Raw genomic sequence first — 16641 nt, 5'->3', positions numbered from 1 at the left:
TGGTATGGCGGTCTACGACACGTGTGTTCACCCACGACAAGAATGTGAGCAAGTCGTACAATCAGTTGGAAGAGTCAGCAAAGTAGTGGGTGGAAAATTAACCAAGTCTCCGCACGATGAACAACTGGTTTTAACACGATTTCCCACTTCCCCACTCTCTGATTCCAGCAACTGTCACACTTCATGGGATCATGGTGTTTTTAATTTAGTAATATAAAAAGACCTTTGAATCATGATTGAAAGAACAAGATTCGAATACTCGAACATTCGTCAAAACAAGCAATTTCTCGGCAAGTTCATACATACAATCCTTCGTCTACACGAACTCATCGTCTGAGCAATCACTCTCAATTGAGTAAAATTCAATCATTCAGAGCGTTCTTACGCTGAATTCACAACACACCTATAATCTCAGATCACCATTGATCCCACATATTTCTCAGCTTCCCTCCTATAGATCAACCCATCCTCTCTTGTGACCTAATTGACTTTGGAACGACCATTGTTCTTGGTTTAGGCCGGAGTCCTATAGATTGATCTCTCGAACTTAAAGCACTCCCTTCTTGCAGTGCATCTGTGTGAGGTTCAACATTTCGCTTGGTTTAAGGAGTCTCCACACGGACGTCTCCTCAATTCCGTAAAAACCAGCAAATCGTTTTTCCCCAACTACAGATTGGCGACCACAGTGGGAGATTAATCTCTTGGTTGCAATCTCACGATTTCACAAGATGGTTGGTCTTAGGACTAATTCAAAGGATCCAAACCCGATCCCGAATCTTTCAAATGGTAATGTTCCTCCTTCTAATGTTACATCTAACGGTACAGAAGGCGGAAGAACCCCGACTCTGACAGAGTTGGCTCAAATCCTGGAGGTTCACGCCAGAAACATGGATCTGATGAAGAATTCGATGAACCACATACTCGATTTCCTCATCAAACTGACATCTGAGTTAGGCGGCACCTCCGCTTCAGAAGTCCCAACACTGGGGACTGATTTGTCACCCGACCCTCAAAGCAATAGTTTCACACTTATGAGAAGCCGGTGGATCAGGAAGTTGCATAATTGATCGAAAATTTGTGTGAACTTTTACACTTTTCCGGGGAGCAGCGTATAGACACGTTTGCCGCATTCAACCAGATATCATCTGACGTGCAAATAACTCCACCAACCCCAGCAGTTGAAGAAGTCTCCCTTGGTGTCTGAACATTCGATCGACAACATCACTTTTGGAGAAGAAGATCGCATGGCAGATGAAGGACATAATCGGGCGTTGTACGTAACTGGTTTCATCAAAAGCACCGAATTTAGGAGGACTCTCGTTGACACAGGCGCCTCCACAAACATCGTCACTATGAAGACTCTTAGGATGGCCAGATTCCCACAAGGTAAAATCATTCGCCATCCCATTCTAAAGACAGGATTTGAAGGAAGCCAAAGCCATACATATGGATATGCGTATATAGATTTGAGGGTAGGGCCAATTCAATCGAAAGTGAAGTTTCATGTGATTGAACAAGAACCTGACTATCACATGATACTCGGGCGACCGTGGCTCCATGACAACAAGGTGGTCCCATCAACCTACCATCAATGTATGAAGGCTTTGCTCAACCACAAGATCGTTCGCATAGCCGCTTCATCATCTCCTTACGCTCTAGCCTACGATCCTGAATTCATTGAATCCCAGAGGAGCATTCCTGAACCTCCTAAGAAGATATACAGTACTCCACTTCCAAGTTGGAAAACTATTGAAGCTGATGATGCGTCATCACATCTCAAGAGACAAAACCAGTCAAATCACCTGCTATACCGGTCAAACGCCGCAAGGATCTGGTCACGACTCTAGGATCCAATTTTATGACCATCCATGATGCAGAAGGGAGGGTCATTTATCGGCGGCGTAAAGATTAGCAATTAATAGGGGAGATTGATCAAGAGTCTCCCCGCCCTAGTGAATCATGCCAGATCAAGCAATCGCCTGATAATGAGGTTCAAGATGATCCACAACATTTGCAAGATGGCACGAATTCTACTACTGATGATCTTGAAACAGTTAACATCGGCACAAAAGAAGACCCGAGACCAATCTTAATCAGTTCTGCGCTATCACTGGAGGAACGAACATGCCTAGTAAATTTGCTGAAAGAGTATCGGGATATCTTTGCTTGGACGTACGAAGAAATGCCTGGTGTCGACGACAAGCTGGTCACTCGTCGTCTGCATATCACTCCTGGAAAAGCTGTCAAACAACCACCTAGACAGTTCAGACATGAAGTCGAGGAACAAATCAAAGTCGAAATTCAGAAATTCCTAGTAACAGGATTTATCAAGCCTATCCAACATCCAACATGGCTGGCCAACGTTGTCCCAGTTAAGAAGAAAAATGGTCAAATCAGGTGTTGTGTAGATTTCCGGAACATGAATAAGTGTTACCCAAAGGATGATTTTCCTTTACCCAACATTGATATGATCGTCGATGCAACCAGCGGCCACGGTATGTTCTCATTCATGGATGGTTACAGTGGATACAACCAGATCAAGATGTTTGAACATGCTGCTGCCAAAACCGCGTTCCGCACTCCCATTGGGAACTTTCACTACACTGTGATGCCCTTTGGACTGAAGAATGCATGTGCTACCTACCAACGAGCCATGACAGCAATATTTCATGATATGATGCATAAGAAAGTAGAAGACTATGTCGACGACGTTGTGGTGAAATCGAAAGCTCGAGCATCGCATCTAGAAGTTCTGAGGCAAGTTTTCAAAAGATGCAGGGAATACAAATTGAATATGAATCCCCTGAAATGCGCTTTTGGAGTTTCTTCTAGGAAGTTTCTAGGATTCCTGGTCATTGCTGAAGGGATCAAAGTCGATCCTGACAAAGCAAAATCCATTACTACCATGCCTCCTCCACGTACTGTGAAGGAACTACAGAGTTTCATGGGCAAGGTAAATTACATCAGACGCTTCATACCGGGATTGGCTCAGCTTATTGCTTCGTTCACTCCTCTGCTGAAGAAGGGAGCAAATTTCGCCTGGACGGCTGTTCAGCAGGAGGCATTCCAGAAGATACAATAGATACTTTTATCCCCCGCAGTCATGAGATCTCCAGTACAAGGACGACCATTGATATTGTACACGGCTTCCAGTGATGTTGCTATTGGGGCACTGCTAGCTCAAGAAGATGAAGAAGGAGTTGAACATCCAATCTACTATTACAGCCGAACCATGAAAGATGCTCAACTCAGATACCCGAAAGCTGAAAGAACGTGCTTGGCATTAACCCATGCAATACAAATATTTAGACATTATTTGCTATCTAATAGGGTCGTGCTTGTCTTCAAAGCTGATCCCATCAAGTTTTTACTCTCGAAACCTGCTTTGATATGAAGACCTGCAAAATGGATGTTTCAGATGTCAGAGTTCGACATAGTATGTGTTTCTCCCAAAGCAATCAAAGGTCAAGCAGTAGCAGATCTACTGGCTTCCTTTCAAGGGGAAGATTCCACGACACTACAGGACAATGTACCAGGTGAATTTCCAGAAATTTCAGTCGTCAAGGAAGAAACGTCGTTGTTGTACTTTGATGGATCTGCTACTCCTAGCAACGATACTGGAGGAGCGGGAATAGTCTTGGTCTCTCCATCTGGTGAAGTATTCTCACATTCATTTAAGATGGATTTCCACTGTACAAATAACTCAGCAGAATACGAAGCCTTCTTGCTAGGATTATCCTTAGCTAAACAGGCAGGAGCGATGCATCTGGAGATCATAGGAGATTCAAAACTGCTGGTCAATCAAATGAATAGGATATACTCTCTCAAGGAGATAACGCTTGCTCCATTCAGGGATGAAGCGCAGCGACTCCTAACTCATTTCGCTGATGCAACTATCACTCACACTGGCCAGACCGACAATAGACATGTTGATTGCTTGGCAACCCTCGCCTCCAAGTTGCAATTCGAAGGGTCATAGAAATCTATCATAGTTCAGAGACGAGCTGTATCATCTACGTGGCTTAATCAAACTGAAGATGCTCAAGCAAACGAATGGAGAGCACCTATTATTCATGAACTGAGCAGTTCCGTTGCAGAAGGAACAATCATCCTTAAAGAGCTAAAAAACTTCTTCCTGCTCCACGGGGCCTTGTACCATCGCAACCCTGATGCCTCTCTATCACGGTGCCTTGACGATGAAGAAGCAAAGGAAAGCCTCGAAAGTGTGCATCAAGAAGTATGTGGACAGACGCTGGTGATAACACTTTATAGAAAACTTCAGAGACTCGGGTATTAGTGGCCCTCCATGGAAGCGCAGTCAAAAACTTTGCAAGGATCTTGTCCTAATTGTCAAAAGCCTCCTCATCATTTAGAGGACCTGACACTTCATCACACCGGGGACTGGAGGCAGCCTTACATTGAATACCTTCGAGACAACAAATCACCACCAGCAAAGAAAGATGCAATCAAACTCATTCAGAAAGCTAAAAGATTTGTCTTTCTTGACGGTATCCTGTACCGCAAAAGCTTTGGAGGAGACTTGTTGAGATGCCTGGCCGGAGATGAAATTCCGACAATCCTGAAAGAAACTCATGAAGGAGAACATCAATGGAAAAAGAAATTATTTCTTCAAATTCACGAGAAGTATTACTGGCCGACTATGGAAGATGATGCATCTGCGTACGTTCAGAAGTGTCATCGATGTCAGGTCCACGGTAACCTTATTCATACTCCTTTTCTTCAATTACACTCTGTGAATAGTCCATGGTCGTTCTATAGTTGGGGACTTGATATCATCGGAAAGATCAATCCAGTATCCTCAAAGCAGCATGAATACATCATCACAGCTACTGAGTATTTCACTAAGTGGGTCAAAGCAATCCCACTCAGAGGTACTACAGGGGTAACTATTGCATCCTTCATCAAGGAACACATTATATGTAGATTCGGCGTCCCCAAACATATCATCACAGATAATGGGACTCCTTTTGCCAACAAGAATGTCGAAAAATTGCTCAAGGAGTACGGGATCAAACAGATTTTCTCCACACCATACTATCCCCAAGGAAATGGTCAACCAGAGAGTACCAACAAAACTTTGATCCGGATTATCAGTCGAACAATTCATGACAATCCACGATCGTGGCATGAACAATTACCCATGGATTTATGGGCTTACAGAACTGCACCAAGGAGCTCGATTGGAACATCACCGTATTCGCTCGTCTATGGGGTTGATGTTATACTCCCAACTGGGATAAAAATTCCTTCAGCAAGGATTGCAGCGGTCAGTGGAATAAGATGGGATGAAGCTGAAGTGTCCAAATCAAGAGTTGCTGAAATTGACATGCTCGAATCAAGGAGAGCTAAAGTAGAAAAGTATGTGGAGGCTTACAAACAGAGAATATCTAGAGCTTACAACAAAATGGTAAAACCTCGAACTTTCCAAGTAGGAGATTTGGTATTAAAGACAGCAAAACACATTCAATAAGACATGTTTGCTCCCAAATTCTCTCCGAAATGGGAAGGCCCGTATGTTATCACCAAAGCAGTATCTAGTGGATACTACAAAATCTTAGCAGTCAGTGGAGGAAAGGAAGGAAATATTATCAACGAAAAATGGCTCAAAGCCTATTATGCTTGATCAGCAGCAGATAATTAATCTTTATTCAAATACATCTCAAATGTAATTTATTTCCTTAAAAGAGCATGCAAGATGCTCGTTTGTTTGTTAAACATTCATCAATTGAACAGAATTCCTCTATGCCATCATATTATTCTACCTTATCAGAAACCTACACCTCAACTCTCCCGAATGATCACTCAGAGCAATCCGTCCAACAATGGATAATCTCTATAAGAAACCCTGTCAAGTTTCTTCTGAAAAGTCCTGGTCTTTGTCTTCAAATCCTCGACTGCATTCTCGACTCTTGCCGACTCCAAATCCAGCATCTTCTCATCTTCTAGTAAAGCAGTGGTCACAGAAATCACATCAGCAGCCTCCGCCGCCTTATGAATCTTGATTATCTCGAGCCGAAAACGAATCCAGCCTACATTGAACCGCAATGTCTCATAGTTCAAAATCATCTCATCCCACCTGTGCAGTTCCTGATTCTTGACATCTCGCAGATATATCTGTTCCATCTCCTCAATGATCGGCAACAGCCATGGAACTGTAGTCAGGAGGGTTGGTAGAAAACCTTTCCACACTTCGGTCGTAGCAATATGCCCATACTTTTTCCAAATCTTGGTGTATAGAGACGCATGACACTTGGGAATGACGAATCCACCGACCACCTCATTTTCCGGGGAAGTGTTGATCAAAGGAGCTTCAAACAAGAGTCCAGTTGTTGGATAGTCACGAACCCCGTCTCCAGCCTCCACGGATTCTGCAGAGTCTTCACATACCTAGTTGCTGCTATCTTCAACCTCAACCAAAGTCACAGACTTTCCATTCCTTCTCCTTCTAGCATCAACAACGACACGAACATCCCCCCTGCGACGAAATTAGAAAGTGTTTAGTTTTATCAGAATGGAGCACGATAAAACTTCGAGAATTATAAGATTACTTACAGATGATCCAGCCTCAGCATGAACCGATCTATACCGGGCAAGAGCCCTAACAGTCTGCCTGGGCCTCGAAATATGAGAAGAAGGATTCTTCTGATTATCTTGCAACAAATCCTTTTTCCTATGATCAATAACCTTGATCAAATAGAGACCAAGAAGATATAAAACTTACCGAGATGGACGCTTCTATTTCATGCTTCGACTGAAGTCCGTTTCGAGAAGAAGTACTATCGCTAGACATAATGATGAAAGGTATGGCAATCGAAGTTTCTTCTGCGATGAAACTAGATCAGGAATGGAAGAAATATTTGCGCAAGTGTTAAATTCTAAATCTTGGAGTTATATACAAGATACAAAAGGCGCTTATATTCTGCAAATAGTCAATTCAGTTGCGAGTTTTACTGAAACCCTAAGTCTCGAGCAAGGTCAATACTGGAGATGCGGAGTAAAATAATACACTGGGGACTGACCAAAGTTAGGTATGGTCAGAGAAGTCACACGGCCTTGTGTGTTACATGTCTTCTGCGACATGTTTAGATGTTTTCACAGATGAAAACCATAAATCAAGTAAAGGAAGATCACAATGGGTTCAGCGTATGAGGATTGACCCATTTTATCTGATTCAATCGAGAGGAAATAACCTTGATAAAAGAATTTCTCACAAAAGGAAAATCTTAATACTTAAGAGAAGTTGTTCAAATAAGATGTCTACTACGAAGGCTAAGAAAACATTCAAATGTTTAAAAGAAAGATCAAAAGTAAAGTTATTCGTCAGATTCATCTGAGCTGTCAGATTCATCATCACTGTCCTTATCGGATTCTTCCTCTTCATCAGAATCGCTATCAGGACCATTGATGAAGTCTGGATGGGTATAAGGATCGTCCGAATCCGAGTCTTCTTCTGCTTCCGCTTCAAGCTCCCTGGTATGCTGGTCAGGCTTGATCTTGTATTCTGGTAACACCCACGTGGTTTCCTCTTCGGAAGCGTCAGCATCAGAGTCAGAAGGTACCCCATCGACGAATCGACGCCTCTCCTCTGCCGCCAGTATTTTACGCCGGATCCGATCCTTCCTACGCTTACGACCCTCTGCTTCATCAGTCTCGGCTTTTCGTTTCATAAGCTTTTCATAAGTGACTCTCCGGTTGTTCAGGGGTATGCTGGATTTTGTCCCTTCATCATGAGTTGTCTTAGCTTTCGAATTAGCTGCAGAAGCTTTGGAATCCTTGTCAGAAGAACTGGAAGGATTGTTGTTGTTGGAAACTGCCATTTTCTGGAACCAGGAACATAAAATTATCGACATGCAAGTAAATCCATCTACAAAAATGGTAATTCCTAACTCTTACCTCTTTACAATTCCACTAACAATAGTGATTGTGCCACAAGAGTTAACGCTCCAAAATTAGTTCGTTCCTTGAAAACTACAATAACGAACGAAGCTTTATTAATTTTCGAAACCGATTTTTCATAAAAGCATAAACACAATTTTCATAGTATAAACATCCACAACTGAACTATGAAATTTACACCAAGACAATATTTCATCATAAATAAGTTGTCTAATTTCGAGGGTTACTCAAAACCCACGTTTTGATTTTGCAAAGCAATAATTAACGTGAATTATTCACGTAAATTTTCGAATTTTTTATCTAATGAGAACAAACTCATGTGAATAAAATATGTCATCATATTTTGCATAATATGTCACGGCTACATATATATAAAAAATATATTTTCCTTCGTACGAGCATTTTTCTTTAAAACGAAGGTTTATTTTGGTTTTGTGAAAACTCACATCTTTTAAAGATAAAGTTTTGGTTTCCATGAAAGCTCACACACAAAATTTTATCACTGGACAAAGGTCTATTTCCAAAGAAAAATCTCTCTCAAAGTTAGGGATTGTTGCTAGTTTCTTAAACTAACGATCGAATGAACATACGTTCCTAAAACAAGGGTTTTTCGAAAACTCACATCCAAACAACAAGCTTTTGAAAAAAAAAATTGCGTACCTGACGTGTCGGCCGGAAGTTGGCCGGACAGAGATCGAACAGCCGGCGACGGCGACTTTCGGCGAATTTTCTCCTCTCCCTACTGACGACGTGAAGGTGTGAAGGGGATGAATCTGGTGGACGTGTGGGAAGAAATAATTAAAAAAAAAAAGGAATTAATCCCTTTTATACCAAATTTTATTTCCAAAACCTAATTCCATAAGGATTTCCTTATCGGGCCCGGCCCGTGAATCCTTGTTTATCGGTGAAAGCTATTTCTGCCGGTTTTAGTAATTTGGGGTGTGTGGATGAGAAATGAATCTAAACCCTAAACAAATGCAATTCACGGGAGTGCTTTTGATTCGAGAAATCAATATGTACAATTCTGGCCTAAACCAAGAAATGGTCGTTCCAGACTTGCTTCGGTCACAAAGTGAAGGAGATGGGGTTTATCTTAGGGAGGGAAGCGAAGAAGGTGTTGAGATTGTGAAGGTGTTGGCTGTGTATGAATTGTATCAGAAAGCTGAACTGGCTTGCAGAGTGTAAGCTATCAGTTCTGGTGTTTGAATACGATTGTATCAACACTAGGTTTTTGTCTTGTCTGTCCTTTGGAAATAGGGAGGAGAACCTATTTATACAAGTCATTGAGCCTAACCCACATCTCTCATGGGAAGTGGAGGAAGTGGAGTGATGGAGTAGTGGAGTTGTGTGTTAGTGTCACACGACCAGTCTTTCCCACTTCTCCCATCATCACTAACCGTCCATGTCTTCCTGACACATTCTTGTGATGGCGCGCTGCACGCTGTAAACCGCCAGACCAATACCCCAGTATGTATCCCCCAGTTTGTGACATGCTTGATGTCTCGAATGTGTGGATGTGGGACCCACAGAAAGTAGCATGTGATGCTAGATTAAATAACTAAGTTATTTAGGAAGTCAATATTTATGAAATATCGTGTGTATTCTATGCAGGTAATGCATCGAATATATTCAGCATGTATGAAGCATCGTTGTTTTAAGGCTTAACGGAGTAATTCACGAATTTAAGCATCTTAAAATAGCATCACGTCCAGCCATCCTTGAGTGATCGTTTGGAGGCTATACAGGCAAGCCCTGATTTGGCCGATAACCCCATGTGGAAGAGTGGTGTACGGTGATCGTGGTGATGCCTCACTGGTTGCCTAACTCCTGTCTTAGGCTGTCCGTCCAAGTTGGCGAAGTTGGACGGACGAGATGACTAGCGACCCACATCTGCGACCGTCAGATTAGGGTTTAGGAGGTGCGCAAGTACCTTCTTTCAGCTTGGTAGAATCCATGCATGGGATATGTTTTTGGCAAGACCGACCGAGCATGCGTGTAGACGGCTTGCCGATGTACACGTTCGTACCTCACTGTACCATGGAGATGTGATCTAAGCCACTCGATTTGTCCGGAAAAGTTGAGTGGTCGAGATCGGTTTGCAATTGGAACCGCGCGACCATGCCTAGTTTTGGCGCACGAATCGAGGCATCTAGCCATGTTCGGCCTTGGCCGATTGGTCACGCATGTAGAAGGGACCACGGCGATTGTGTTGACATGCTTGGGACCCTTTGAGTCTACATCTACACCCTTCATCTATGCCTGCGAAGATGGATGGTCGCGACTAATTTGCGACACATGTGATATATCACAAATCCTAATTAGTGTTTCATGTCCATGCTACTTTGGTTGGACGAATTGGAAAGCTACGCTCCTCTTTTGGGGAGGCCGACCATGTGGGTCCCACATTGGGCCGGTGGTGAATATGCCAATATCTGCCTGACGGATATGGGTCTGATCTAAGCCAACCAAACATGCTGGTGAGGTTGGATGGTCGTGATCAATTTAAGACCTTTAGTGGAATTTCCTGCGACCCTTAAAGCATCACGCCGGCCGAACTTTGGGCGAGCGTTTTCTTCTCCCTGGCTAGGTCGTGAGGTGGTCGATTATGCAGGCGTGAAGGGGGCCCGCCGGTGTGCAGGGCAGCGCTTGTCCAACCGGCCATGGGACAATCTATGCCGTCCAACCATGCCGGTGAAGTTGGACGGCCGCGATCTATTTGAGACCGACATTGTCAGTCTTGTGCGTACATGTTTTCCAAGATGCTCCATACCAGCCCAACCATCCTACTCTAGGCTGGTGTTCGGTGGTTGTTGGGAGGTGTGGTATGTATTCGACCGACCAGGGCATAAACGGGCCCGCTGGTGGTCATTAAGATGGTAGCCTTCTCCTGCTGAGGATCGTCTAGGCTGGTTAAATCATGCGGCCAACTTGCGTGGTCGTGATTGTTTCTGAGACTATCAGTCCAGATTCAGATATGCTCAATCGGGCTAGTATAACACACCGAGAGATGTATGCTCAATCGGGCTAGTATAACACACCAAGAGAGGTGGGCTCAATCGGGCTAGTATAACACACCGAGAGATGTGGCATGTACGGGTAGTTCGTGCATGCCTCACTATTAACACTTGGAGATTCGTGTTACTCTGCTGAGAGCAACACTCAGTCGTCATGCCGCACTAATAATAAGAGTTCTGCGGGAACAACACAGGAAATACAAGGTTAGTCATGCATTAATTAATAATGATGTAAATTCACAGGGTATATGGGATTGTTGCTACATGCTCCAACCTGGATGAATTTTGTGTATTTAATTCACAGAATACTGGGATTGTTGCCACATGCTCCATTCTAGGTGAATTATTAAAGTGAAGAAGTATTCATCACTTATCAGTGGCTTTATCCTTTGCAGGATGTCAGCGTATAAATTTGGTTTTACAATTTTAGCCCTGAACTAAAATCCACCATCAACATTAAGTCCCCTGCCTAGCATATAATGGTTGCATCATTGTGGGGTGGGCATGAGATGGTGACGAATATAATCGTATAAATACAAGATAAAGGAAGTTTACCTGGAGGGACTCTGGACGGCCATGTTCGCAATCATCCGCGTGAGTACGCCAGGCATGACCACGGACCTTGGTGGGACCAGCTTCCTCCTTCGGGTATTTGAGCCAAGAAGGGAATCCTTCTTCTACCAGAGTTCTCCAATTACTTGTGTATAAAAGAGGACCGACCCTTTTTCTCTCTTTTTTTTTGTTCGAACAGCTTCTCCCGTTCGTGACTTTGGCTCGCCGAGCATTGCTGCCGCTGCCATCGCTGCAGACGCCGCCGGAGCTTGCTGTCGTTGATATTGTTCTTCCGTAGAAAACTGTATCATGTCGCATGCATGAGAGAATGTGGGCCCCACCTGTGCATGCTCTGACCAAATGTGGGATTTGTTGTGCCTGCCTTGCTCGAACGTGGGACCCGCCGCGTGCCTGCTTTGGTTGGGGCCGGCTGTGCCTGCTTCGACCAATCTGGGGCTAGTTGTGCCTGATCAACATGGGACCCACCGCGTGCCTGCTTTGATTGGGGCCGGCTGTGCCTGCTTCGACCAATCTGGGGATAGTTGTGCCTGATCAATGTGGGACCCGTCGCGTGCCTGCTTTTCCTGGGCCGGTTGTTCCTGCTCCGACCAATCTGGGGATGGCTGTGCCTCATCAAGTGGGACCTGCCGTGTGCCTGCTTTGCTTGGGGACGACTGTGCCTGTTTTTCCTAGGGTCGGCTGTGCATGCTTCGACCAATATGGGGTTGGTTGTGCCTGATCAAGTGAGACCCGCCGCGTGCCTTCTTTGTTTGGGGACGGATGTGCCTGCTTCGAACAGACACCAAACCTGTTGCCTCACCCAACACCAGACTTGCCTCCTGACCAACACCGTCCTTGCCTTGACGAACACCGACCTTGATGATTCGACGAACCTCGACCTTGCTGACGGACATCGCTGCCTCGACCGACACCGGCATTGTTGTCTTGTTTCGTTCGAACACCGGCCTTGTCCCATACACCATCTTTGTTACTTCTACAAACACCGGCCTTGTTGTTGTGACCAACACCGGTCTTGCTGACTAACATCGGTCTTGCTAACCAACATCGGTCTTCCCTTTGCTCGAACGTGGGACCCAGGCGTGCTTCCTTTGCCCAAACGTGAACCTTGTATGTTCGAACGTGGTGTTGGTCCCACTGTGTTCATGTCCTCCTACGACCAAGGGAGCATGCTTCACTGAGAATAATGATGATGCCAAGTCAGGAGGTGTTGACAGCTTCAAAGACATGCCAAGCATAAATGATAAGTTTTTCACCATGCCCTTTCAACTATCTGAAAACATCCTTCCCATAAGACAACCCTTATCCTATCGACTTCAAGGTTTTTCATGCTCCGTTAGGCCCTTATGAAGGATGGATGAGACACATGTTGAGAAATGAGTACATCAAAGATAACTTGACCAAAGCGCAGATTAGCTTGCATGTTGAAACGTCTTCAGAGGATGTTAAAGTGGCTACTGGTGCGAACGTTGAGGTGTATCCTGGAGAGAGCGCTGAGAGCGCTGAATCGGATTCTTCTGGAGCGAACATCGAACCGGATCCTGGAGAGAGTGTTGAAGCGGCTTCTCCTGGACATGCGTTGGAGCATCTTCCTCTGAAGAGAGCATTGAAGAGGCTTCTTATTTAGTTTGATTCTCCCTCGCGAATTGCATGCTTCTTGATTGACCATCTCTCCTGTAATGAGGAAAACCCTTACTCTGTCCGTAGTGGTTGTTGCTATGATGAAGCTCGGGCACTGGTATCAACAAAAGAACAACGGTTCTTAGCAGCAGCTGTGATCAGAGGAGACTGGCAGGAAGAGGCGCGATAGCTTCCTTGATGTTGCCTCACGGAATGAAAAACAGGGAGACAGTCCCCTGCCCACGAGCATCCACTGAGCCTTCGACTTGATAGACGTTGTCACGCTGGGTTCATGAGGCCATCTTTTTGTCTGCGTTGCATTTCATAGACATCCAGGAATATCGCTGGTCTTTGAAAATACGTCTTCTCTCTTGAGTATATCCTCGTCTTTGGACATCTTGGAATATAGCGTGCTTGCGTCTCTCAGGATCTTTGAGATGGGTAGTGCTAAGCAGTACCTAGTCACACTCCTTGAGAGACGAAATTATAAACGCGTCTCTCATCGATGTGGTTGTTATCGAGCCAGATATGGAATATCTTGGACATTGTTTCATCATTGTGGGAGTCATGCATGTGGTACTGGAGTTGGAGTTGGCAGACGCGCAGGATGTTGTATCTCAGTGGTTTTCCTCTTGCTGCTTCAGGGAAACTGCTTACAGAAGGCTGAAGGTTGTATCGCCTGTTGGTGAGATATATGCTCCCACGAACATTATGATGCTCTTCATTACCGGCAGGCCTGGTTCTTTCTATCAGGGTATATGTTGTTGTAGATGAGCGTTCAACAGCTTCACGAAGTCTTCCAACATGGAACGATAGACAAGAGTGATTCGCCCAGATTCTTTCTCGTGCGCGGACATCGTTATCTTCCTGAGGCTGCTCCCTTAAGGTGTCGGCTCCAGTAGAAGATTGCCGTCATAGGTCATTGATACCTTACACCGGCATTCTTTAAACCAAATGGCATTATAGCATAATAAAATTTCCGAGAGGAGTTCGAAAGGCAGTCTTACTTGCATCATGCTCGTACATCCTTATCTGATTGTAGACGTTGTATCCATCCATAAAAGAGAACATGCCGTGACCGCTGGTGGCATCCACTAACATGTCGATGTTAGGTAAAGGAAAATCATCATTGGGGCAGCATCTATTCAAGTATCTGAAATACACGCAGCACCTGATTTGTCCATTCTTCTTCTTTACCGGCACCACATTAGCCAGCCAGGTCGGATGATGGATGGGTTTGATGAAGCCAGCAGCCGACAACTTCTGAATCTCAGTCTTGATTTGTTCTTCTACCTCATTCCTGAATTGCCTCCAGGATTGCTTGATCGGCTCGGATCCGGGTATGACATGTAGATGGTGGGTGACCAGTTTTTCATCTAGGCCAGGCGTTTCTTCACATGTCCGGGAAAATATGTCCTGGTATTCCTTGAGAAGTTGCACAAGTATCATGTGTTCATCCGCATACAAGGTCGAACTGATGGAGATAGGCCTGGGATATTCCTCATCCACGATGTTGACCACTTTGAGCTCATCAGTTTTGGATTTGGTATCGTCCTGCAGCTGTCGTGGAGCATCTGGTACTTCCTCTCATGGCTCGTCGTTGTTGTAGCATTCCATTGGGCGGAGAGACTGGGGCACAATTTCCCCTGCTAATTGCTAACAGCGGTGTTGGTACACCGTTTTTCCTTTATGATCACGGCTCGCCACAAAAGTCTGCTCCCTCTTCGTGTGAACGTGGGTCGCGGCTTCACAGGATGGAGAAGAATGCTTCGTCAGCAAAGATGCATCGTGGGTTTTAGCCCTCAATGATGCAAGTCGGTCTTACTCCTGAATTGACGCCCACGTGGGGAGTGGGATGCAACGAACTTTGTCTGATTCTTTCCGCGGAGCTTCCGTACGTGTTGGTTTGGTTTCCCTCGAAGTTCGTCATTGTAGTAGGCTACTGTACGACCATGCCTGGGAAAACCTTGGATGTCCATAGAGTCTTGAGAGTAATCACATTCGAAGACGCTCCTGTGCCGATAAGGTCCTCTTGAACTCTGAACCCTTGATGCTTGCGGTGACATGTAGGGCACAGTTGTGACATTCCCCTGGTTGATTGCAGCAAAACGTCTCCGCCCGCTGATTCTTCGAGAGGTGTAAAAGTTCGCATAAACTTTCCACTAGAGAAACCGCTTCCTGATCCGCCGGCCTCTGGTTCATAGTGAAACTATTGACTTGAGGAGGATCGTTGTGAGGATCAGTCCCCAGTGTAGGAGTCTCCATGACAGGACCGCTCATATCTTATGTTGCTTATTTGATCAGGTCCATGTAGGCCCGCGCCGCTGAAGTACCTTCTCCGAGTGCGTTGAATGCGTTCCTTGTTGGCTCCAGGGGCTGTCGCGGCTCTTATGGCAATCGATCAGTTAATGTCTTAAGAAAAGTGAGTACCTCTTTCTGAGTTATAGCCATGTACGTTTGTTCCCTTGCGAGAACTTCTTGTCTCTCCATCAAATCCACCATGGTAATAGGGGGTTGTCCTCCTCTGGATCCTCCAGCTCAACGTCCCGATAGAGGAGCGGCAGTTGCTCTGGTGACGGCTGGAGGCGTTACACTTGAAGAGATGCTAGGGTTTGTGTCTGCTCTGGCTCTGGTGATAGGAGGTGTCACGCCCAATGGAATATCTCCTCTTGATCCGCTGGTGCTGGTAGTAGAGGAAGTAATTCCACGAGATACATTGATGGTATTGACTGGCTGCACGGTGACACCTGGGATATCAACACCGAGAGTGTTGTCATCGCTAGTCCCGTCAGGATTGGTTGCTGATCCAGACCTAAGATCCACCATTTTCGAAATCAATAAAATTAAATTGGTATTGAAGAAATTGACTTCACAACCGAGAGATTAATCTACCACTGTGGTAGCCAATTGTTTATGGGTGAAAACTATTTCTGCCGGTTTTGGTAATTTTGGGTGTGTGGATGAGAAATGAATCTAAACCCTAAACAAATGCACTGCACGGGAGTGCTTTTGATTCGAGAAATCAATCTGTACAATTATGGCCTAAACCAAGAAATGGTCGTTCCAGACTTGCTTCGGTCATAAAGTGAAGGAGATGGGGTTGATCTTAGGGTGGGAAGCGAAGAAGGTGTTGAGATTGTGAAGGTGTTTGCTGCGTATGACTTGTATCAGAAATATGAACTTGCTTGCAGAGTGTAAGCTATCAGTTCTGGTATTGAATACGATTGTATCAACACTAGGTTTTTGTCTTGTCTGTCCTTTGGAAATAGGGAGGAGAACCTATTTATACAAGTCATTGAGCCTAACCCACATCTCTCATGGGAAGTGGAGGAAGTGGAGTGATGGAGTAGTGGAGTTGTTTCTTAGTGTCACACGACCAATCATGCCCCCTTCTCCCATCATCTCTAACCGTCCATGTCTTCCTGACACATTCTTGTGATGGCGCGTTGCACGCTGCACGCTGTAAACCGCCAGACCAATACCCCAGTATGTATCCCCCAGTTTGTGACATGTTTGATGT

At 44.9% G+C, this 16641-nt stretch overlaps 2 protein-coding genes across 2 annotated transcripts; one reads left to right on the top strand and one right to left on the bottom strand.

Annotated features, from left to right (window-relative positions):
• Window positions 1-3103: 3103 nt before the first annotated feature.
• Window positions 3104-3979, top strand: LOC113295848. The gene is made up of 2 exons (XM_026544177.1): window positions 3104-3280; window positions 3419-3979. Exons 1-2 carry the CDS (start codon window positions 3104-3106, stop codon window positions 3977-3979), a joined length of 738 nt encoding a protein of 245 aa, XP_026399962.1.
• Window positions 3980-7334: 3355 nt separating this feature from the next.
• Window positions 7335-7838, bottom strand: LOC113295847 (clumping factor A-like). Its single transcript, XM_026544176.1, has one exon. The coding sequence runs from the start codon at window positions 7836-7838 to the stop codon at window positions 7335-7337; it is 504 nt and encodes a 167-aa protein (XP_026399961.1).
• Between the last annotated feature and the right edge of the window lie 8803 nt (window positions 7839-16641).

Source organism: Papaver somniferum, chromosome 7, assembly GCF_003573695.1.
Source record: "Papaver somniferum cultivar HN1 chromosome 7, ASM357369v1, whole genome shotgun sequence".
NCBI lineage: Eukaryota > Viridiplantae > Streptophyta > Magnoliopsida > Ranunculales > Papaveraceae > Papaver > Papaver somniferum.
The sequence above is the reverse complement of the archived record's forward strand: the minus strand, read 5'-3'. Positions and strand labels throughout refer to the sequence as shown.